At 38.4% G+C, this 24,173-nt stretch overlaps 1 protein-coding gene across 2 annotated transcripts in view; it reads right to left on the bottom strand.

Annotated features, from left to right (window-relative positions):
* Positions 1–21,119, bottom strand: part of ube2g1.S (ubiquitin conjugating enzyme E2 G1 S homeolog) — a 31,910-nt gene extending 10,791 nt beyond the window's left edge. The window contains exons 1-4 of one of the 2 annotated variants that reach the window (XM_041582995.1): positions 20,851–21,119; positions 6,292–6,394; positions 3,910–4,007; positions 3,206–3,384 (exon numbers count right to left, since the gene is read on the bottom strand). In XM_041582995.1, coding sequence (XP_041438929.1) covers positions 3,206–3,384; positions 3,910–4,007; positions 6,292–6,394; positions 20,851–20,896 — 426 coding nt within the window. In that variant the 5' untranslated portion in view covers positions 20,897–21,119. 2 annotated transcript variants of the gene reach the window in all.
* Between the last annotated feature and the right edge of the window lie 3,054 nt (positions 21,120–24,173).

Here is a 24,173-nt window from a genome sequence, read left to right as displayed (position 1 = left end):
AGTAGAGAAAGGAAAGTGCATTAGGTGGCCAGCCTAATGGAGAAAAGGAAAAGTAACAGAAAGGAATACCATTCACCCAGCATAGGTCTGTCAGTCCATGTGAACACTTGCATTAAAACCAGTGTGACAGATTTTAGTACATATTATATACAATTTGAAGCTGTACCATTCACATCTCCACAGAAGGAAACCTAGTTGGCGCAAAAACCCTCCCCCCCCCTCCCGTGTGTTGCCCACCCTCCCTCCTCCCCCCTGGCCTACCCGTCCCGCAGGGCAAATGTCCCTAACTTGTTACTTACCCTTCGGTCCAGTCCAGGGAGTTCACAGACGACATCTTCTTCCGCGTGGTCCTGCTTTGAACGGAGTTTTGGCGCATGCGCAGTAGGAGCATTTCGCCGGTACGCATCTATTGCGCATGCGCCAAAAGTCACAAAGTACTTTTGGCGCATGCGCAGTAGATCATACTGGCGAAATGCTCCTACTGCGCATGCGCCGGTCAAAGCAGGAAGAAGATCGTGTGGAAGAAGAGGTCGTCTGTGAACTCCCTGGACTGGACCTGCGCAGAAGGGTAAGTAACAAGTTAGTGGGACGGGTAGGCCGGGGGGGGGGGGGGTTTTGAGCCAACTAGGTTTCCTTCCCTTTAAGTGTTTGATGGATTTGCAGTATTTAGGAGAATGGGGAACCAAATCTGGTTCAGAGCCATATATCCAAACTTGCAGGCGGTCTGAACAATTAGGCTGTATCTGTGCTATAAACCAGCGGTTCTGGATGCATAGTTGGCCGAAGGGACACAAAGGAGTGATTTGCATATCTCCGCCAATGATGCCTTATGAGAGAATCAATATTCTCATTTTTGGTATCTAGGCAGTGCTGTGTGTATGGCAGGAGACAAGTAAATACCTTCTGATTTCAGAAGGCATCACTTTTCACAGTATTTAAGAGGAAACACACTGGGAAGTTACAAAGGGGCCCCATTAAGGTCCTAATTAATGAGCATTTTTAAAAATATATCTTGGTAGAATAGGTCAACTTACCAAAGTTTTGGGGACCTAAACTGAATTTGCTGTAAAGGCTCAGTAACATCTTAGTTATGACACTGGCAGTTTTTGACTGTACTTCACACTATCATGCATTGGGTTGGTTTTTTGCAGGAAGTTCAGTCCCTGCAAACCCACAGTAAGACACCACCAGCAGGTTGTCTTGCTAAATGTAAATTGGAATAATTTCAAAGCAATCTTGCAAAACAGCTCTACCTGGATATCTGGATATACTCTTAATTTCACTTTAATTATACAAATATAAGGTCTCTTATAAGCCACCTAATGGTAGCACCCCCAAATGAAAACGTCAACCACCACCCCTGGCTCTGCCTTTTCAAACATGCAGATAATTCTCAAATGAACTAAAGCTTGTACAAGAACATATGTAAATCATGAAGCAAGGATCCAATGCCACAATTATCTTTAATATGTTAAGTAAGATTTGTTCATTTGAGTATGTCCCCTTTTATAAAACTTACAAATCATGCATAATTGTTTGCTTGGGATCCGATGCAGTAAAAAAGGCTATAAATTGTACTTCATGTAACATTACTTAACTAGTTATCAGTTGTGCGCTACAGAATAGGAAATGTTCAGATAACATGAAGCATCATGAGTGCATCAGAGAATGCAGTAGATCCATTTTTATGAACAGAAAAAGCACTTTTCAGGCAAAAATAGGATTAGTGTGTCAACTGTACAGTGGTGCTTGAAAGTTTGTGAACCCTTTAGAATTTTCTATATCTATATTAATGTGACCCAAAACATATGATTTTCAAGTAAACCTAGTTAAACAAATGAAACAAAAATGTAATCTGGTCATGTATTTGAGGGGGAAAATAAAGATCCAATAGCATTTCTGTGTGGCAAAATTAAGTGAATCGGTATTCACTTACTTTCACTCGGTATTTGATGTGAGCCTCTTATGTAGCAATAACTGCAACTAAATGTTTACGTTAACTATTGATCAGTCCTGCACATCGACTCAGGGGAATTTTAGCCCATTGCTCCATACAGAACAGCTTCAGTTCTTGTATGTTGGTGGGTTTCCGCACATGAACCATGCGCTTTAGGTTTTTCCACAATTGGTTTAATTGGATTAAAGGAAAACTATACCCCCCAAACAATGTAGGTCTCTATTAAAAGTGTGTAAAACCCTGCTTCATGTAAATGAACCATTATCATAATATACTTTTTTAGTAGTATGTGCCATTGGATAATCATAAATAGAAAATTGCCATTTTAAAAAATAAGGGCCGCCCCCTGAGATCGTACGATTCACTGTGAACACATACAAACCCCATATAAGGTCACATGAGCCAATTAACAGAGTTCTGCCTTTTGCTTCCTCCTGTTACAGTTAGTGTTGTAGTATTTCTGGTCAGGTGATCTCTGAGGCAGCACAGAAAGAGTCACGAAATAGTGGTTCAAGGCAAGAGATGTAAAAGGGCAATAGTTATGTAAATATATATTCCAGTTTGGTAAGATTCTTTAATATGTCATTCAATTTGATATAAACTGTTGCTTAAGTGTTCATTTTGGGGGTAAAGTTTTCCTTTAAGGTCAGGACTTGCTTTATGTGCAAACTCCTTTTCAGAGGTCCTCGGACACATCCTTTGTTTGAGTCATGATAAACATCCACAAATGTGCTGTATGTGTGCTTGTCATGCCATTGACCAAAAACACCAGAAAATGATTTAATCGCTAAATTAAGAATCACAAGGATTTGCTTACTTTTGCCACATGCAGATGGTTATTAGTTCTTTTTTTTTCCCCCCAATAAAAACATTTTACCAAATATAAAAAAAAAATAAAAAAAAAAATGTGTGTTTATTTAACTAGGTTTTCTTTCATCTACTTTTAGGACAATTGAAAATCAGATGTTTTAGGTCACATTCATATAAAAATATAGAATTTTCTTTTAAAGGGTTCACAAACTTTCAAGCACCACTGTAGATAGCTAGCCAGCTCTTATATGGTTTCTAATTGCTCACAATGAGAAAAAAAAACCATAAAAACACAAACATCTCATGTATCGGGTCTACAAGTAAACTAAAGTTTTATACATTGATCCAAACAAACCCTTTTCAATATCTTAAATGTACAGCTTGTAAAAAAAAAAATATATATAAAAAAAAAAAAATAAAAGTATTGAAAGAATTTACCGCTGCATCCACATTTGCTGGAGAGTCTCCATTAGGGTCTGCTAGCATGGAAATTACACTGATCATTATGGTTTCCACAGTATGGATAGGAAGCCAGCGCTCTTCGGGTTTCTCATAGCCATATTTGTCTTCACCAGGTTCATGAAGAATGGAAATACATACATCTCCATTCTTATCAACTAGAAAAAGTAAAATCATTCAGAAGAGGATATATAGTTATAAACATATCATTTAACAATGAGCGTTTTTGGTCTTGGTCTTCTTCTGCAAACACTGACACATTTTGAGAGGAGACACAGTGTTAACCTCTTGAAGCTTGTCTCCAGTTTATACTGCACAGACAATTACACCATTTGTAAGATTTATCCAGGCATGGGATCTCTTTTCCAGAAATCTGATGTCCAGAAAGCTGAGAAAGGCCATCTACCATAGAGTAAACTTTAAGCAAATAATTCTTATATTTAAAATCGACTGTCTCAAAATGGGATCTGCAACCTTCAGATAAAGTAATAAAGTTTTCACGGCAGCATACCCTTCCTTTCCCACATAGTAGTCAGTGGCTATAAAAGCGTTTTTGTTTAGTTAAAGATGCAGCTAACAAATGGGGGGGGGGGCAGCATTTTTGATCACACTATTCTAAATGGTTCTTACATTACAGTTGCCTTACAGAACATCATTCAGAATAACCATCATCACCAACTTACCATTTGGGTGCCATATTTCTGTGATAAATTTCATTTTAGGTGGCCGAAGAGGATAATCCCTTGGAAAGGTGAGGTGAGCCTTGAAAACCCCACCCTCACTAAAAAATAAAAAGGAAGAGAAACCATGAAATAGAAAAACTCAGCAAATGTCTTTATGTTGTCTCAACTGACAAGTCTTCACAGCTACTAATGTTCTTACAGGATTATTAAGTGAACTTTGAAAATATTGTATTATAATAATAATAATAAAAAAAAAAAATTCTACGACATACTCATCAAGGCTTAGAGGCCCATTAATCAAAGGTCGAATTTCAAATTCATGCGAATATACTCACAATTCGACTGTGATGTTAAGAAAATATTTGAATGTCTAATATTCGATTTAATGGTTCCGACACGAAAATTCGGGACTGTGAAAAAATAAATCTCAAATGTCAGGAAAACTATTAACATCTCCAAATGGCTCAACGAACCTCTGCCAGTGACTCGTACATGGACACGGAAGGTTTTAGGTAGGTAATATTTCAATTCGGATTGTTTTCATGGTGGAGGTGTTCTAAATCTCACATTAGAATAGGGGGATTCAAATCCGTATGTATCAATCTTGAAACTCGAATATTCTAATTTACTATTCGACCTTTTATAAATATGCTACGGGTACCAAGTTCTTTGACTCTCCAACCGAAGCGTGTAACTGGCTAGACTCACTGGGACGATAATGGTTTTAGCATGACTGAGGTTATACTTTAAGAGATTGACCTGCTCATCTAGAAACAGGGACAACCGCCTCATTTATCCTTACTTAACTGCTATTGGTATCAAGTTTATAGACATAACTGCAGATCAACCACGGCACATTCTACTTTATAACCTAGCTAGTAAATGTCTCGGGTAGACCCTGAAACGTGGGGAGAATGCAATTTGGCAGGCCATTCTTTGTCTAGAACTATGTCAATCCGCTAAACCCAGATGTTCCTTTTAATCAGGAAACATCTCACAGGCCTTAAAAAACCCTGGGTGGGAGGGTCTACATTAATAAACAAATTAGCGTTCAAAGTGCTACATCTAAAAACAGACCACAAAGGCTGATGTTTTTATCCAATTCAAACAATTTTCTAGAGAGTGTTTACTAGCCAACATCTATATGGCACCACCATTTTCAAAGGATTTGTTTATTGAATATACCCTTCAGTAGGCCAACTCCACTGTTTTAATGGCAGGAGACTTTAATACTACTCCAAACCCTGCCTCAGGGATGGTACCAGGGAAACCGGAGACAACCTAAAGTGCAGTAACTTCCTCCAGTCCAGAGACCTCAGACTCCTGGAGGGTTTTCCCACCCCACAGCAATATTCCTGATACTCCAAATCAAACTTATGTATATAGACTTGGCCCTTACTTCTAAAACAACGCAACCAACAAATCAGAGTACAGAATATTTGCCTTCGGGCATTTCTCACCATGCCCCCCTAAAAATGGTATAGTTGTGGGGAACACTCCAACCTCAAGTGGCTGGCTCCTTAAAGAGATACCGATGCCAGAAAATAACTTTTTATATCCATCATAACATTGCCTTAGAATGCTATTTACAATTTAGCCATTAAAAAGTATTTGCCTGATGCTTTTACATCACCTTTCTTAACCCAATGTTCCTCTATGAGGGGGCTGCCATATTTGTGCAGCAGTAGTCCATTAGCGTTAGAGATGGGACAGTCAGGTTGGCAAAACATTCAGGTTTAGAAACTTCAAGTAACCATTACTTACAAAAGCAGAAATATCAGCAAAAAACAATCAACCTGACCTATATGCAACTTTTAATGTAGATTAATATTTTGAATAGAAAATTTTTAGTGTCAGTATCACTTTAACACTGCCTGGATAGACATTGTAAGGAAAATAGAAGACATTGGCACCTCATTGCAGGAATACTTTCGTAATAATGCTCCACTTGAAGAGGCACCACTCAAGTTAGGATGCATTTAAAGCTTACTTGAAGGTAAAGCCATATAGTTAAATTCAAAACTAAAGTGGCAGAAACAAAACTACAAACAAAGTTAGCCCAAACCAAACAGGAGGTCACAATAAACCCTAACCCCCACACCAAGACTTGCAAAAAGCACAGGCACAGTATTATAAATTCCTAGAAGCAAAAACAAACAACTTGAGTTTATGATTTTATTTGGTTGTAATACTTTGCATTCATGTACAATGCCTCTTAGTATGGTAGCAACTATGTAGACATCTTAAATGCCTTTAATACTATTGTACATGTATATTTGATCAATAAAGGCCATGACATAAAAAAAAAAAAATCCATTTTATACTTCGATATTGGCACTTAACTCTTGTAACAGATGTGTGTCATATACACATATTACTTACTATAATGTGTCAGGTGGGCCGATTATTAGAACTTCCCATCGGTATAAGTCATTGTCATCTATTAAGCCTGCTGAAAAACCTTCCACTGGATTCTTATTTAACTCTGCAAAGAAAAAAAAATTGTAACTCTATATATAAGCAGCTTACTCCGTGTTTAAGCAATTATGTGCAAGCATTAGGCTAGTGCCAGACTGGGCTGCTTATTGAACTGCATATATAAGTAGACCTCAAAACAGTCCTTCCACCGTGTCTGCACCGTGAGCCACGCGAGTGTGGACCTTTTTGGCTTGTTGTATGTATCTATAATATAAAATGAAAACACATCGACTTGCATGAAGCAGTGGTGGACATCCTAGTGTCACCTCCCTATGTCAGCCACAGTGGACCAATCAAACTTGCAGTGCAGCAGTAAAGACTGATCAGAGCTTTATCAGAGCTCTTGGGAAAGTTAAGAAAATAGCTAGCCTCACGTCAAATTTTAAAATATTTAAAACAAAAACAAAAACTTGGCACTTTTTGAAAAACAGCTTTCAATACAGGGTAGGAGCGCTATTAAGAGATGCATTTTGTAACAAACGGTTTCCCCATTAAACTTTTTTTTTTTTTTAACAAAGAGCAGCCTGTTTTTGGTTGGAGGTCAGCAACCTCCATCTGAAAGGTGGAAAGAGGATAAACAATAATTAACTATTTAATTAACTATGAAAGAAAAAAAAAATGAAGACCAATTGATGGGACATTCTAGAACATACTAAAAGTTAAAGGAACCCTTTACCCCCCAAACAATGTAGGTCTGTATAAAAAGATATTGCATAAAACAGCTAGTATAAAACCCTGCTTCATGTAAATAAAGCATGCTTAAAGGAGAACTAACCCCCCCACTAAACTAATGAGAACCCCTAGAACCTACCCTCAATAGTCCCCACTGCACAGATGTCAATACCTGTAAATGCCCCCAAGTCTTTAATTACCCCTCGATGCAGTCAGCGCAGTGGAGCCATTTTTACCACTTTGCAGAAGAGACCCAAAGATTCCCAAATTCCGTGGCTGTCGGTGGATGCGCAGTTCGGGATTGGAAAATTGCTACAACCGCACGTGCTGCTTACTTACTGAAGACGCCCGAAGCGGTCAAGATGGCGCCCCTGAGCTCAGCTGACTGCATCAAGGGGTTATTTAAAGACTTAGGAGCATTTACAGGCATCAACACTTGTGCGGGGGGGGGGGGACTATGGAGGGTAAGGGTTTTCATTAGTTTGGGGGTTTAGTTCTCCTTTAAGCATACTTTTCACTCCCAATTTACAACTTTCACCCCACATTCATAGTAGAAACGTTTCATGACCCCAATCTCTCCAAGTTGGTATTCTGATTTGATCAGAACCTACTTCTGTCTGGCCCAAACTCTTATGAACAGCACAACTGTCCAGCCAGTGTGTAGTCCCTTAAACAATGGATAACTGAAAATTCTGAATCCTCGAATATATTGTATTTTACACATTTGGTTAAGACTCCTCAAACACTGCACAAAAGAAAAAAAACTGCAGAAAACACTGAATTAGAAGTTACAGTCAAGTGCTTTCTATAGGTCTCTTTCTTGTTTGTGCAGGCACTTTATTGGGGAACAGCTCATAAGAATTAAACATGACTAAGCAGAAAAACCCTCTGGCTAAATTCAGAAGTTGCGAGCGATATAGATACACACACCTTCAAAGCTTGAGTTTGCAGTCACTAGCTAACATTTGACTTCAAGAAAATACAAGTAAAAGGATTTCATGCACGCCTGAAAAAAAAAAAAAATTGCTAAAAAAAGGCACAGCCCTTTTCCTGATAGAAGTAACACCTAAGCAACTGCATTCCATAAAGCCACTGAACCACTTGCTTGCTTACAGCAAGTCCAACAATATAGGGCTGTTTTGTTGCACAAACTTAAGCTTGATTTATAGATCAGGAACACAAATGATTAACGTATATATTGCTTTTGCATGTACTCGCTTTTCATGGAAAATGACAATGCAGACCAAAAGAAAACTGATCTACAGAGTGGTATTAACATTATACTTAAATATAAAATATTTATATTAAATATATTTATTCAAAAATCCATCATTAAGTGCTTGCCTAACTTCCTTAAAAAGGCTTCCCCTCTTACACATTGCCTTCATTATCTTGCTCCCAAAAAGTACATCCTCCTACAAATCCCATCAGAGCTCTCCTGTATGAAGGGTGTAACCTAGCAAACAAGGAAGTGGGTCTGACATCACTGAGGTGTGACTATCCAATTGCAACTGAAAGTGAATTTACTGGCTTGTTTGTTTCACTTGTAAAGTGCAACTACATTATAATATTGTAATAGGATCCACTGATGACAGCTAAACTGCAGTCTTAAGCTGGCCATAGATGTTGAGATTTTTAAAAGATCATCATGAGACGATTTTTTCAGAACGATCGTACGAATTGACCATCAACTAAAAAGACCAATTTGCCAGGAAAACAAAGGGGAGCTGCCTGCTTGGCCCTACAAACATAGATAAATTGCACTGGGACCGACAAAGATTTTTTTAATCTGGCCGATTTCCTGACAGATGTCGGCCGAAAAATCGTAAGATGTTCAATCGTTCGAATCCCACTAACCGCACTTCGGACTTCGCTAAAATCGGTCGTTCGGCAAGAAGAATCGTCGAGTCTATGGGGAGCTTTATCTATAACAGAACATGCAATATTTAAAATGATTAAATATAGCGAATAGAGTCAACATTTTCCCTTAATCTAGATTCTGGGTCTGGAAAGATTTCTCCCATTTAGTTATAGCCATTGCATTATAGATATCTTATGTATTTTATCCCATTTAAATTACTTAATATTCTGTTTTGCAAGTCTATCAGTATAGTAATATTTTGTGCCTGATAGTGTCATTTGTGCCAGTGGGAATATGCCAAACTCTGCCGGTGCTTTGGCCCAGTGACTTCAAGGTCAGCTGCTTGCCATTGGGCAAGGGGGGGGGGGGTATTTTTGCCCTTGTGCATAGTGGCAGATCAATTACTTTTTTAGGTATTTAGAGTAATTCATCTTGGAAAATAGGTGAAATTACAGAGAAGAGCAAAAACATAAAACTGCTAACATTTAGCAAAATTAAGTACTCAAATGTGCTGTGCTGAGAGGGTCAAACGTCCAACTAGAGATGGTATTTCAGCAGGAGGATAAGAATCTTCCCATGAGAGCTGACAATCTATACCAAGTTAGGGGGCAGGGAATCATGAGGAATAAATAGCACTTCAGAAATCTTGTAACCAAACACCACAGCATACATATCCGTTGAACTACCCAGCACTTGGTATGAGGTCAGCAGATACAGTTAAAGGGGTTGTTCACCTTTGAGATAACTTATGATGTAGAGAGTGATATTCTGAGACAAGTTGCAATTTTTTCCCCTTTTTTCTATTATTGAAGGTTTGAGTTATTTAGCTTTTTATTCAGCAGCTCTTCAATTTGCATCTTAAGCAATCAGGCAACTAGAGTCCAAATTACCCTAGTAACCATGCATTGATTTAAATAAGAGACTGGAATATTAAAAGGAGAGTCCTGAATAGAAAGATCAGTAATAAAAAGTAACATATGTAGCCTTACAGAGCATGTTTTTTTTTAGATTGGGTCAGCGACATTCATTTAAAACCTGCAAAGAGTCAGAATAAAAAAAGCTAAGAACTATAAAAATTTTGAATTAGTTTTCGTTATTTTTTCACACAGTTGCTTAGAATTGGCTGTTCTATAACATAATAAAAGTTACCTTAAAGGTGAGCCACCCCTTTAAGAAGCACAAAAAAATCATAAAGGTATTTTTAGAACAAAAATTAAGAAAAAGGTGTATCAGTATAAATTTAAAGTAAGCCAAACTTTCAGATTAAAAGCATCTGTTCTCCATTGACTGGGGATTCGTTTTAATGCAATGATAGTTACTGAATACGATGTGGTACATTTTATTACTTATTTGTTGGTTGAAAAAACAGGATTAAAAAGTTCATGCATCTTGAGGATAGGAGAGAAAATAAGAGTTTAAGAAATCAAGCCGAGCATTACGTACAATACATTGCACAGAAATTATGTTTATCTTATCTTTATTTTACAAATGTCCATATATAGACTAACAAACACTTCCCTATAGACAATTCTGTTTTAGATAGATCTACAACAAGGTACGTTTAAAATGGCCCAAAAATGAAATTATAATAAGTAGGCTGTTATATAGTTAAGGGGGGGGGACCAAAAAAAAAAAAAAACCCACACACAGAAGTTCCCAGGGAGGAGAAGGAAAATGAACAAAAGTGGGGCACTGGGGAGAGGGGAATAGACTGGAGGGCGGGATTTAAAGCGATTACCTTGAGCCACAATTTTATGTTTGTGTGATCCCTCAGCAGAGAACCTATCCTGGTTAGGGTGAGACAGGCTAAAAGGAGCCAATAAGAAGTTATTTACTTGTTTTTGGTATTAAGGCAGTTCTATGTACAGTATATGGCACGAGACAAGAGTTTCACATAAGGCATTATAGGCATAGACAAGCAAATCAGTGCTTTATGCCACTGTGGCCAACTATGCATTCAGAACCACTGGTTTTATATCACAAGTTTGCACAAGAATTCTACTTAAAAAGTAGTGTTTCAGGCTGATTTATTGAATATTTCTGCAAAAATTCCAATAGTGCCTCCCTTCTCCCTGAATTCTCAGGCTGTGCAGAGGAGCTGGTGGCTCTGAGCTCACTGAACTGTAGGACAGGAACCAATCAGCAGCTAGAAGGAGTCTGTCTGTGCTTGTGAACGCAGGGCTGTGATTGGCTGTCCCCTGCTACCGTGCTTCTGGCAGGGACCGTTGGGACAATCCTGTTGCAGGACCAACATGACAGCCCCCCAGCCTCATTGCCCGGGGGGCTGTCAATGCTGCGAAGGCTCTGCAGAGGTGGCTAAAGCCGCTGATGCAGAGTACATCACTGATTTTGCCAAGAATGTACAAGGACCATTCTTGGCAGTTAAAGTCTTTACATGCCTGAACGTACAGCATATGTGCTTGGCAGGGAAAGGGTTAAAACAGCGATTTAATTTTTTTGGTGTTACTGTTTCTTTAAAAGAATTCTCTAGTATAGTTACATAGTTACATATTTAAAATGGGTTGAAAAAAGACAAAGTCCATCAAGTTCAACCCCTCCAAATGAAAACCCAGCATCCATACACACACCCCTCCCTACTTTTAATTAAAATTCTATATACCCATACTTATACTAACTATAGAGTTTAGTATCACAATAGCCTTTGATATTCTGTCTGTCCAAAAAATCATCCAAGCCACTCTTAAAGGCATTAACTGAATCAGCCATCACAACATCACCCGGCAGTGCATTCCACAACCTCACTGTCCTGACTGTGAAGAACCCTCTACGTTGCTAGTAGACTTATGATACAAATTACAGAAAGATCCATTATCTGGAAATACCCAGGTCTCAAACCTGTAGTAAATAATGAAGTTTAACTATATCAGGAAAAACTGCAGGAATAAACAGTGTTCTATCCATTCATTGTCTGATTTACCCTAGCATGTATGTGTGCCCTTGGATTATTTTTATGCTTGATAATAGTGCAATCCACGAGATGATCCTTAGTACTTAAAATTGAAGTCTTCGATTTAAGATTATCCAATGGCATATACTACTATAAAAGTATATTTTTAATAAAAATATTTAGATTAAGCAGGGTTTACATATGTACTAATTATGCTGTATATTCTTAGAGAGCCTTGCAATGTTCAGGGGCATATTATTCTGTGCTGTAAGCATTATTTACCTATATACAAACAGGAGAGATGTTATGGACAACTGCTACTATATTTCTTAAAGGTGCTTAGACACAACACAGACTGCTACAGCTCTAGAACTGAAAACCCAGCAATAAGTCCAGTTATACATGGCATCATATGAGAGAAGAGACTGTTACCTTCACAGACCTATGTGTCTCTAAAGCAGGTTCTCTATACAAAAATCCTAGGGCACTATGATAATCAAGCCAGCATCAAAATTTCTGATTTTCTCCAGTCTTCACCTTCCAAACACTTTCCAGTTCAGTTGTTTTCAGATTGTTCACCATAAAGACTTTACTCAATTGCTTTCCATCTTTAATTTACCATTTACCCAAAATTTAAGTTTAACGTTTAATGTTCCGGTCTCTGGTGTTTCAGTTGGCAGCTCAGTAGCATTGGTGTCAGGCCAGGACTGGCAATCTGTGGGTTCTGGCAAATGCCAGAGGGCCTGCTGTAAGGTCCCATAGTCACTATTTAGTGGGCTGGTGGAGGACTATTTGGGCCTCTGTGTACTTGGAATGCCAGGACCTATTTTGACCCCCAGTCCAGACCTGATTGGTGTAATATTAGCAACTATTGTATCAATTCTAATAGCTGCCTTTAATGAAACGCAAGGATTCTACTCAGCAGGGCCAAAGATAAAATGTATCTACACTTTTTTTCCAGGAGTACCTGAACCTAGATTTGCCAGAGTTTGTGTATTTCTACTTCTGGAACAAGAATTAGAGCTCTAAATAGCAAAAAAAAAAATTAGAAAAATGTACAAAAATCAACTGATTTTGAAAGCCTCAAGTGTCTTGAACATGCCAATACCAGATATGTATAGTTTTATGGAGATTTCTGACTTCTATAGATTAAAAACTCCCAGTAGTAAATGACCACATTTTCAAAGTAGAATATGGAATATGAACAGTAGGTTTACCAGGGGAAACAATATATTTTTTGAAAAGTACACATTTGAGTACAAAGACATTGCTACCCATTTTGAAATTGGTACAAACTACCAAGCATCAAAGCTTTTCTGAATGCAGCAGCTTTTTTTTTTTTTAAAAAAAAATGAAAATTCCGAAAAAAAAAATCACCTCAAAACTTTCACTTACAAGTTCATATCTCCCACAAAGCATAAGTTTCCAGGAACAACATCCCAAATATGAATGTCAACGGTCCACTGAACAGTCTGATTCTTATGGTGCATGGGATTACCAAAATATCTGCACTCAGAGAACCCAAAATGGAGTTAGCACATGCAAATCGTCACAGAAGTCATTTCATCTACTGAAAATTCAACACATTTACTATGGGGTAAAATTATAAAAAATCCATTCCATTTGAAAGAGCACAAGGAAGCAAATCCAAAATGGGTAACCATGTCATTCTACTCCAAACGGAGTCACAATGTTTTCCCAAAATCGTCAGTTTCGGTCAATCATGGTATGAACGTTCATCTCCTGATCAGACAGGACTTCCAACAGGAAAATCATCTTCCTAGGCAAAGTGCATTTATAAGACACACCTAACTAGGATTAAATTAGTTGTGTTGTAATGCTTTGAAACATGAAGAAACACTGCAGATAGAAGCTAAAAAGCATATTGATTTAACAATGCATTTGGTTATTGTAGCCACTTGGAAAGGTGCTTCTCTCACTCTGCTTGCAGAATTTACAGTAGCAATGAATAAAACTCCATAGTTCTCCAAACACACTGCCCACTAGCTCGGTTATCACCTTTCATCGACTTCCTAAAGGGTCAAGTGTTCGTATAATGCTAGCAGGGAGTGTGGTCTATTGGTATTATTAGACCTTAACAAAAAAGCAGACAGCGAAAAGGAGTTGCAACAGAAAACAATTATTTGATTAAAAAAAAAAAAAAAAAATTCGGATCTTTCTGGATACCTGGTTTCCGGAAAACAGATCCCATTACACTGTCCACCTTGCATATATACAAAAACATAGCAACCAGATATGCGGAGGTCACAATTGTTTTAAACATGTAACAATTTCAGCTATTGGGCTAACAGCAGCAAAGGCATTTCCAAATACATAAGAAAAAAAAAACATTTTACCGACTTTAAAATTTTGTTATGTTTAACATAAGGATTTTAACCATCATATCCTTGTCATGTAATTTCCTGAAAACTCTGCAACAAATTGCATGCAACAGAAACGTTTGTATTTGCAATTCTTCTACTTAGATGACATGATAGCACAAAAATTTGGGGCACAAATATCCCATCTGAGAAAAGCTCAGAGCAAACAGAGATCATGTAGGGGAGGGGAAAAAGTAATCTTACAAGTAAGCTTGCTGAAATTTGCACTGAGAATTGAATGCCTTTAATTTCAAAAATACTACCCCAAATTGTAATTAGCATGTGTAATTTTAGCAGTTTATTTTACCATATATAACAATGTACTGCCACCTTTTCTTTCCATTGCAAAAATTCCTACTAGGATGCAAGAAGCTTACATATCATCAAATACCAATGACTTCATTTATTTCTAAACAAGAAAAAAAAACAGCTCACAAAATGTTCACACTAACTATTTTTTAACCTTTTTCGATCAAGAGGACTTGCTTCCACATAACGATTTATATATAAAACGCCCTATGGTTTTTTGACAAAATATTTTACAGAACACACAGTTTAAATGGAAAATAATGAAGTGAAGTATAACAAATCTTGGAGGCAGATTTATCAAAATATTCACCACATCCTAGTCATTCCTACGGGACTTTAGAACAATTTGCCAAATGGTGAGTTCTAACTCTCGAGTTTACTTATTAAGCTCTAAACCCACATTTTGATAATCTGCCACTTGTTACCTCCACTGGCATAAAAATAGCACGTGCCATAGTCCTAAAGCTAAACAGGGAAATTGAAGGGACGCCATCAAGTTTGACTATTACACGGTCGTGAACTAGATCCCCAGTGCAGATAGTGTATATAGGCATTTACTGCCACCACATCCAACATGCCCGCGAATGTCACATGCATAGGCAAATTGCTCTCTTGAAGCTGCCAATTTCTTCCTGTGAATGCATACATGCTCCAAATTTGGTCCTTAAAGGGAAATTGCGAAAATGAAAAAAAATTATTATAAGCTTCAGCATACTGAAGTAAGTTTTCTAAATGTAATCAATAAAAAATTCTGTACCGTTTATGAAATAATCAAGTTTATCTTCACTATCCCCAGAGCAGAGAATACACCACTGTGATGTATGAAAGCATACGTCACTACCTCCTACAACATTTAAGCAGGTCATAGACGTGATTCGTACGATCGGATCTTTGCATCTATGGCCAGCTTTAGGCCAAAATAATGCCAATTCACACTCTTCCATAAGCACATAAGAAGCTACACCGTTATGCTGTGCTTTTAAGGGAAACAATACTGTTAAAATGTTGTTTATGAATAACCTTGAAATAACTTTGCAGAGAGATGTAACTAACCCGGAGTCCTGAGCAGCAAACCCCCTCTGCGGTTCAATGTTGATAAATACAAGGCTATGCAATTGTTAGAAATAACACATGCTACCTACACACTAAACGGTACTGCTCGGAGCCTCCTTAAAGAGGTGGGTCACTTTTAGTATGTTATAGAATGGATTGGCAACTTTTCAAATGCATGTTTTTGTTTTTTTAATTATTTGCCTTCTGACTTTTTCCAGTTTTCAAATGGGGGTTACTGAACCCATATTAAAAACAAACAAGCAAATGCTCTATAAAAGACTACACATTTACTATTACTTCTCTCTCTCCCTCTATTCAGGCTGTCTCCTAATTTATAATTCAGTCTTTTATACAAACCAATGCATGGTTGCTAGGGTAATTTGTACCCGAATAACCAGATTGTGAAATTGCAAACTGGAGATCAGCTGAATAAAAAGCTCAAAACACACAAATAAAAAATTAATTGCAAATTGTTTAATTGCAAGTTTTTTTTTTCAGAATAGCACTCCCTACAACATACTAAAATGTAATTTATAGGGGAACAATCCTTTAAAGGAACTGATCAGTATAAAAATAAACGCTAGGTAAATAGATATGCCGTGCAAAATAAATATTTTTCAATATAATTTGCCAAAAATGCAATCTATAAAAGGCTGGAGTGACTAGATGTCCAACATAATAGCCAAAACAAGAGTTCCTGCTTTGGCAAGCAGTAACCAAACAGTGACTTGACGGGGGGGCATGGGTCTTAAATAGTGATGAGCAGAATTTTGCCAGGTACCTCCATGCAAAAGATGCCCATAGACTCCAATGGGTGAAAAATATTGTGAGTCAAAAAAAAATTGTAGCCCATAGACTTCAATGCATTTGTTGAATTTTTGGCAAAGCTCAACACATCAGATTCACCAATCACTAGTCATAACAATTTGCTTTTAAATCTGAAATCAGTTGCAAACTCACTGAACAGTTATGTCCCATATGGCCCCTGACTAACTCAGTTAGAGCAGGTAGTTGTGTTATGGCTTTTGTGTTGAACATCCGGTCACTCCAGCCTTTGTAGATTGCATTTTCGGGTAACTACATTAGAAACAGTTTTTATTTTGCAAAGCCTATTAACCAAGTTTTATTTTTACACTGAACTGTTCCTTTAAGTTGAGATGGATTGGGAATTTTTGCTGATAAAAAGCTGTATATCTAGATTGGAGCTAACTAATTGGATCAAAGATATGCAAATGGAACAGTAGAGCTTCAGTGTGGAACTTCCTCGTTTGGCTTTCTGCACGTCACACAGGCAGGGGTGTCTGTGATTCCCTGAGGGGAGACAAGAAAAAAAAAAACTACAAGTCTGCAATCCATAGCTAAAGTGGTTATTTATTTTAAATAAAAGATGATTTAGATTTTTTTTAATGACACAGGCTGTTCATTTTCAGACTGTTGTCTGTGGTTACTGGCACTAAACAATATGAAGCCAGTTTCACGTTACCATTTCTTGTCAATTCCTGATGCCACAGAGCACAAGAGAAGCCTATGAAACTAAGCACCAGTACACAGAGAAGTCCTGGATACTGAGCTGCCCAAAGGAGGTATTTAGAAAAGGAAAGAGTTTGTTTTTTTAGGACTCCCTATCTACCTATACAACAAATTTTCCAGTTTAAGAATGGTGTCAGGCAAGTTCAGTGAAAATAGACCAGCTTCCAAATGTTTTATGACAAAAAAAAAAAAATATAGGAAAATATGGAATTTTCCAATTAAAAGAACAAGCAGAATGTCTATACAAGTCCTATTTATTTTGTTGATTTTTAACAAAGGCGTCCCTAAGTGTATACTACCACTCTAACTCCACTAAAGACAGCATCATTTTGACTCTTAAGATACTTACACTTGAACAGTACAGGTATATCTTTAGGGTTAGTTCACACGAGGAGATTTGGGGAGATTTTGTCACCTGGCGATTAATCGCCTCTTCTTCTGGGTGACAGTCTCCCCGAACTGCCTTCGCGTGTCTACCAATCCACTATAATGAAAAGTTGCCTGCGCTAAAGCACACGCGGCACTGCGTTTTCCGAAGTCACCCGAAGTTGCCTCATGAGGAAAACTTTGCCAAACTGGCTCTTCTTCAGTGCGACAATCTCCCCGAACTGCCTTCCTGCCAGCTATAATGAAAAATCACCAGCGGGGTGGCACTCGCAGCACTTCGTTTTCCGAAGTCACCCGAAGTTTCCTTGTGAGGCAACTTCGTGCGACTTCAGAAAACGAATCGCCATGAGTGCCATCCCGCTGGCGATTTCTCATTATATCCGGCGGGAAGGTAGGAGAAGGCAGTTCGGGGAGATTGTCTCCCCAAAGAGGTGAATTGTCGCAGGGGTGATAAATCTCCCTGTGTGTCCCTTACAAGGGAAATGTAGAAATGCAAACAATTCTAGAAACTATATGAAAAGTAGACTCCTATTATGCACAAGAAGGAAGAAAAAAAAAAAAAAAAAAAATCACCCTCCACCAAACATAAAGGTTGCAAACAAGCAGATCTGGGCCAAATCAGCTTATCCAATCATTGGCTCTAGGATAGGGGTTGAAAATCCTACCCAATAGGCAGGTTACAAAATCCCATTGGTGGGTACCATACACTAGCAAGCTGCAGAAGGGGAGCTAGAGCAGAAAAGGCGTGTCACAGATAAAAATGTATACCTGTCCAAATCCAAAAACAACCAATATCTACAAGCCATCAATATCGGTCAAAATCAGCAGCAAACAATTTAAACTACCAATAACTGTAAAAATGTGTCAATGAGACAATTTCTAAGTGCACAGCAGTATTGCCACCTTTACTTCCAAATGTCTTCCTGTTACAATCTTTTTCATGATCCGTTATTCAGTGAGTTAACACAGAGCATCACAAAATGACAATTTACAGATATATGTATATGTAAATTTAATTTACACACTGTATGCCACTGCAAAAAGCATTGACACTTAAAAATAAAACTTAGAGAATCTATCATGAAGTGAAAAAATATAAGTTTCATCTTGATGAAAATACACTAAATATAAACAATAAAAAATTCTGTATCGTTATTATGAACTAATCAAGTTACCCTTCACTCTCCCCCTCTGAGCAACCTGTATCTACATACATGAAGTCAGTTTTTGAAAGACAGTTCGGTCCAATACACCCTTTGGAGAGGATTGCAGCCATTGGCTAAAAATTTTTTTATTAGAGCTCACTCTTTAAAAATAACTGGCTTTGATAAAAACCCAATTTCTTTGCGCGTGGGGCATGTGACAGTCTTATTTTGTTTGTGCTGGAGTTGGTTATTTGCGTTAGCTCTAAAAACCATCTGCTGAGAAAGAAAGCTCCCTAAAACACGTGTTAGACCTACCTATGGATCAAAAGCTGACCCAGACCTCATTATGATGAAGACATAGGTTGCTAAGAGCGAGATACTCATAACGTTTGAGAATTTTTAATTGCTTATTTTTAGAAAGTGTCTTATTTCATTGAGTTGAAGCTTATTTTACATTTTCATTTTTGCGATAGATCCCCTTTAATGCTCACAAATGAAATTCTTAAAAGATATATGAATAACTAAGACTGAATTTTTTCTGTAAGAAACAATTCCAGATACAGTTTATTTTAGAGATCTGCAGCAAGACAGGTAGCAGGTGGAAGTTAAAAGCAGTGTAGAATTGGCTTCTCTGCCTTTTTCCTATGAATGAAGTCACTTATAAGTTTCAGGGTGGGAACAGCAGGTGAGGTTGTAAGATTTGGGTTGCAGGTCCTGTCCATCCAATGCAGAATTGTGCGGTTCCATTTAAACAAGTAGTAGTCCCTAGACTTTACAAGTATGAGATTTACTTTCATCAAATACATTGCATTAAGGTTTACAATCTCAAATATTACACCCCATGTAAAAAGGAACATCGCATTAAACCAAAATGAAAACAATGGTTGCACACGAAAAAAAAAAAAAAAAAAAATACGGCTTGTAGACCGTACTCTATTTCTATAAACCAACTGATCAGTCAAAACTTTTGCAAAGAGCACATCTGATTTAAATAGCAGGAAAAGGTTGACAAAAAAAAAAAAAAAAAAACTATTCCACTGAATATATCAGCATCAAGTAACTACTTAGAAATTATTCTAAAGTTCCCACTCAATCTTGTATGTATTTTCCAAGCTGAATTTAAACAGAGGTAGTTAGTCCTTTATAATAAAAAGAAGGTGGAAATCTTAAAAAAAAAAAAAAAGGAAAATAGCCCAGTGCAAGTAAAAAAAAAATCTTTTTTTAAACAAAAACCCTCGCTTGATGACTACATCTTTTAAAAGCTATAGGTAATAGAAAAAGATTTTTCAAAAACATTTGTAAAGCAAAAGGAACAAGACAATTTAAATGCTGCTTGTTTAAAGTGCTCTACAGTTCACGATTAGCAATTACTGGTGGCCTGTCCCTGGCTGGCAGCACATGGAGCAGCATTGTGAGGCCCCATGTGAGAGTTCAGTACGCATGCGCAGATCGCCGGCTCGGGCTGTATTTGTTACCAGGAGGCAGAGAGCACTGGCCAATAGCAGTAAAGAGGAGATAGGCTACAAGTCACATAAAGGCGAGGAGTAGAATGAGTAAGGGACAGAATATATAACCCGGCTGATGTCGCTGACAGTAACCTGAACCTCCCAAGCAGCACTTTCAGCTGCTAAATATGGTATTTCATATACGCGTCTCAGTTAAGGATATTTAAAGGCAACCTGCCGCTTTCCATTTCTTCGAAAACTAATAGAAGTCCTACAACAACCATTATGCCCACGGCTCCTGCTGGACTCCAACTCCCAGAATCCTTTAAGAGCAAAAATAAAGGGTTAGATCTGGTTATTGTGATCCATTAAAAGGGTTAACATAAGAGTATTTCCAGTAATCCTCCCCACCCCGTGCCCCCATTCCTTCCAATCCAATTATCCAGCCGTTCTCTAAACCCCCGGTATTTTCTCCGCAAACGCATTTAGCGTGAGAAACACGTTTTTTCTAAGAAGGCTGTACAAGCTGCGGCCCACCTGCCGCTGTTACCCTGAAACTCTCAACAACCCACTCCCGAAAACCTATGGCTGCCTGGGGATGTGGGGAGTTGTAATTCAACAGTAAGGAAAGGGGGTCGCACGTCATGTCAGGGAAGAACAAGTCTGACAGTCTTTGTTACGACAAGTGTGTGTGTCACTTGCGCAACAATACCCTAAAGCCTTCCCTCCCCCGCGACTCCTTGTTACCCCGGCCCGGGATGAGGGTTATTACCTGCAAGCTGCCTCCGCAGCAAAAGCGCCGACTGCAACTCCGTCATACTATATACTGAGACAAATGAGGCAAACGTAACAGCAGTAACAGGCTTTAGCACAAGAGGAGGGGGCAACGCAGCTGGTCCGGCCCGTCACCTCTCTCTTTATCCCTCCCCGGCTCCTCTCTTCTCTGTCGCTCTCACTCTGCGCTCCAGCAACACCACGCACGCGCAGTTATAACTCTTCCTCCTCGTGCAACCGTCACACACTGCGCGTGTGAGGAGGAAGGAAGAAATGACGGCCATCTTGAGAAGGTCTTTTAATTGCGCCATCATGGAAAAAGGCGTCAAGAGTCAGAAGAAGAGGAGTGTTTGCCATTGGGGGGGGGTAGATACCTTATATGGGCAAAACGTATTGAGACCTACTTTTTGTCGAGCATCTCTTTCCGAAACCAAAAATTACTACAACGTCGGAAACCGATTTGGTGATAAGATAGTCGCTACTTGTCTGGGAACTTAGGCTTTCAATTAAACGTTAGTGTATTGATGGAATTTGATTGTATTCAGTCGCTTCAGAATTCCATGGGTCGTTTTCACTTATTGAAGGAGACATTCTGTGTAAAAAATAAGAATGTATCAGTGCATTATACTCGTTTACTTGTGCTTAAAAATTAGTGTTTCAGTTTGATTTATTGAATATTTCTGCAAAACCCCTAAAAATTCCTCCATTCACTTCCACTTCCTGCTCCCTGAATTCCCAGGCTGTGCAGGGGAGCTGGCGCTCTCAGCTCACTGTACTGTAGGACAGGAACCAATCAGCAGCTAGCAGGACCTGATAGGGAACTGAAGCCTATCTGCTTGTGTGACTGCAGGGCTGTGATTGGCTGTCCCCTTCCTACTGTGCTTCTGGCAGGGACACGCCCACCCCTCATTTGAAACACAGACCAGAAATAAGCGGCTATTTTTAAAGATAATATTAATTTTTAGCACCATGTAAAAGCAACACCATATATTACTTAAAGGAAAACTATACCCCCAAAATGAATACTTAAGCAACAGATAGTTTATATCAAATTTAATGACATATTAAAGAATCTTACCAAACTGGAATATATAGTTACATAAATATTGCCCTTTTACATCTCTTGCCTTGAGCCACCATTTCGTGACTCTATCTGTGCTGCCTCAGAGATCACCTGACCAGAAATACTACAATACTAACTGTAACAGGAAGAAGTGAGGAAGCAAAACGCAGAACTCTGTCTGTTAATTGGCTCATGTGACCTTACATGTGGTTTGTATGTGTACACAGTGAATCTTACGATCTCAGGGGGCGGCCCTTATTTTTTAAAATGGCAATTTTCTATTTATGATTACCCAATGGCACATACTACTAAAAAAGTATATTATTATGATAATGGTTCATTTACATGAAGCAGGGTTTTACACATGAGCTGTTTTACTCAGTATCTTTTAATAGAGACCTACATAGTTTGGGGGGTATAGTTTTCCTTTAATTGCCTACAAAATTTTTGTTTTTTCCTTTATCCTATATATGTCCTTTAACTAACCACATTTACTTTATGTTGAAAATTATCCTCTATTGGTTTTGTATACCTGATTTCATATTTAAAGAGAAGAATGGAATTGAAGGGGTTTAGTATGTTATAGATTGGCCAGTTCTCAATTCTAAGCAACTTTTCAATTTGTCACAAAAACACAAATAAAAAAAAAGTGAAAACCAATTGCAAATTGTCTCAGAATATCACTCTCTACATCACACTAAAAGGAAATTCAAAGGTGAACAACCCCCTTAAGTAAAATAAAACATGGTTGGATCACTTTCTCTGTAATAGTATGAGGGAAGTCAGCAGCAGATTGCCATAAGGTTGCCCATAGCACATTGCACCGTGATATTATGACAGGTTAGGGATGGTGCTAAAGTGTAATTATATAGAAAATGATGTGATCCGCATCAGAGCTCACCCAGTCTCGCTGTGTCCTCCTGGTCGCAGCCTGTGTGAGACGCCAGCTACTTCCCGCCGGTATTCAGTGTAGAGCACTCGATAGTCTCATCAAATTCGGCGCTGTTCCAGGACACGATTAGCAGACTACAGCATCAGTGCAAAAGGTAGGCTTTATTTGAACACACACGGTTGGGATATACAGCGGTGGGTGTGCAGGGCTGATTGACTTACGCGTTTCTTGCCGGATCTCCCGGCACTTCCTCAGAGTGCTAAAGTGTGCCTGGGAGGAGACTAGGCACCATTAGGGACCAAAGCTACGATTAATACACCCTTGAGCAGGTCTAAACTGTTATTCAAATAGGCCCAAACAGCCCCCTATCAGTTTATTTAATTGGTCCCCTATCAGTCCAATAAATGGTGACTCTATGCTATTTTACAGCAGCCCCTCTGACATTTGCCAGAATCCACAGATTGCCAGTCCAGCCCTGCCCCTTGAGGGTTGATAACCGTCTCTGCATTTTGAAATTGTTCATCTGAGGTGTTCAGCTGAACTGAGGTCAGGGTTCTGCCCAGGCCTGTGAAGTTCTTCCAATCGTTTTTATAAACTGTCTTTATATGGGAGTTTTCTTTTGTGCAATGTGGAATTAGCATGCTGAAACAGAAAAGAAATATCATTATTAAAACTATATCAGTTCTTCTTAGAAAGCATGAAGATTTACCTTTCTTTCAGTGCGGTTTTGTGTGAAGCTGTGTTTTAGAGTGCATATGTAATAGCAGTTAAAGGGGAATGTTTGCATACACAGACTTGTTCATAGGACAAGTGTGAAATCCAATTGCTGATTATCTCATATTCATCAATTTTGTATGAGGCCTCAGTATTTTCTTGGAGTAGAAAGCAGGAGTAGTGGGAAAGGTAGGGTAGCCCTTTAAAAATGTCTTTCAGGTCATTACTCAGTGTCTTAATGAAAAGGGGTGGGACACAATCACAGTTTTGGCACTCTCATTGAAGTATGTAAGACCAGAGCTTGAGGAGTAAGCCATCGTAATAGTCTAAGTCAGGTCTGGGTCCCTGAGAAATAATAGTATTTAACGATAAGCTTAGAAGCTATGCTTAGTAGCTTTTGCAGGCTGAAATGAGAGAGGCGATGATACTTTAATTAGTACACAGTGATATCCAGCCCTGCTCTTGACTCATTCCTATAGGATTTGTAAAGCTGGTTTTATCAAATGCTTAAATCATTCTGGTAAACTTTAGCCCTTTGATACTGCATTTTACTATAGTGTATGGGATAACATAATCTATGTACTGTTATATGATTGTATTAGCATTCTGTGTCTTAAGCAGTACAGGGGTTTTCCGGATAACGGATCTTTCC

Source organism: Xenopus laevis, chromosome 2S, assembly GCF_017654675.1.
Source record: "Xenopus laevis strain J_2021 chromosome 2S, Xenopus_laevis_v10.1, whole genome shotgun sequence".
Taxonomy (NCBI): Eukaryota; Metazoa; Chordata; class Amphibia; order Anura; family Pipidae; genus Xenopus; species Xenopus laevis.
The sequence above is the reverse complement of the archived record's forward strand: the minus strand, read 5'-3'. Positions and strand labels throughout refer to the sequence as shown.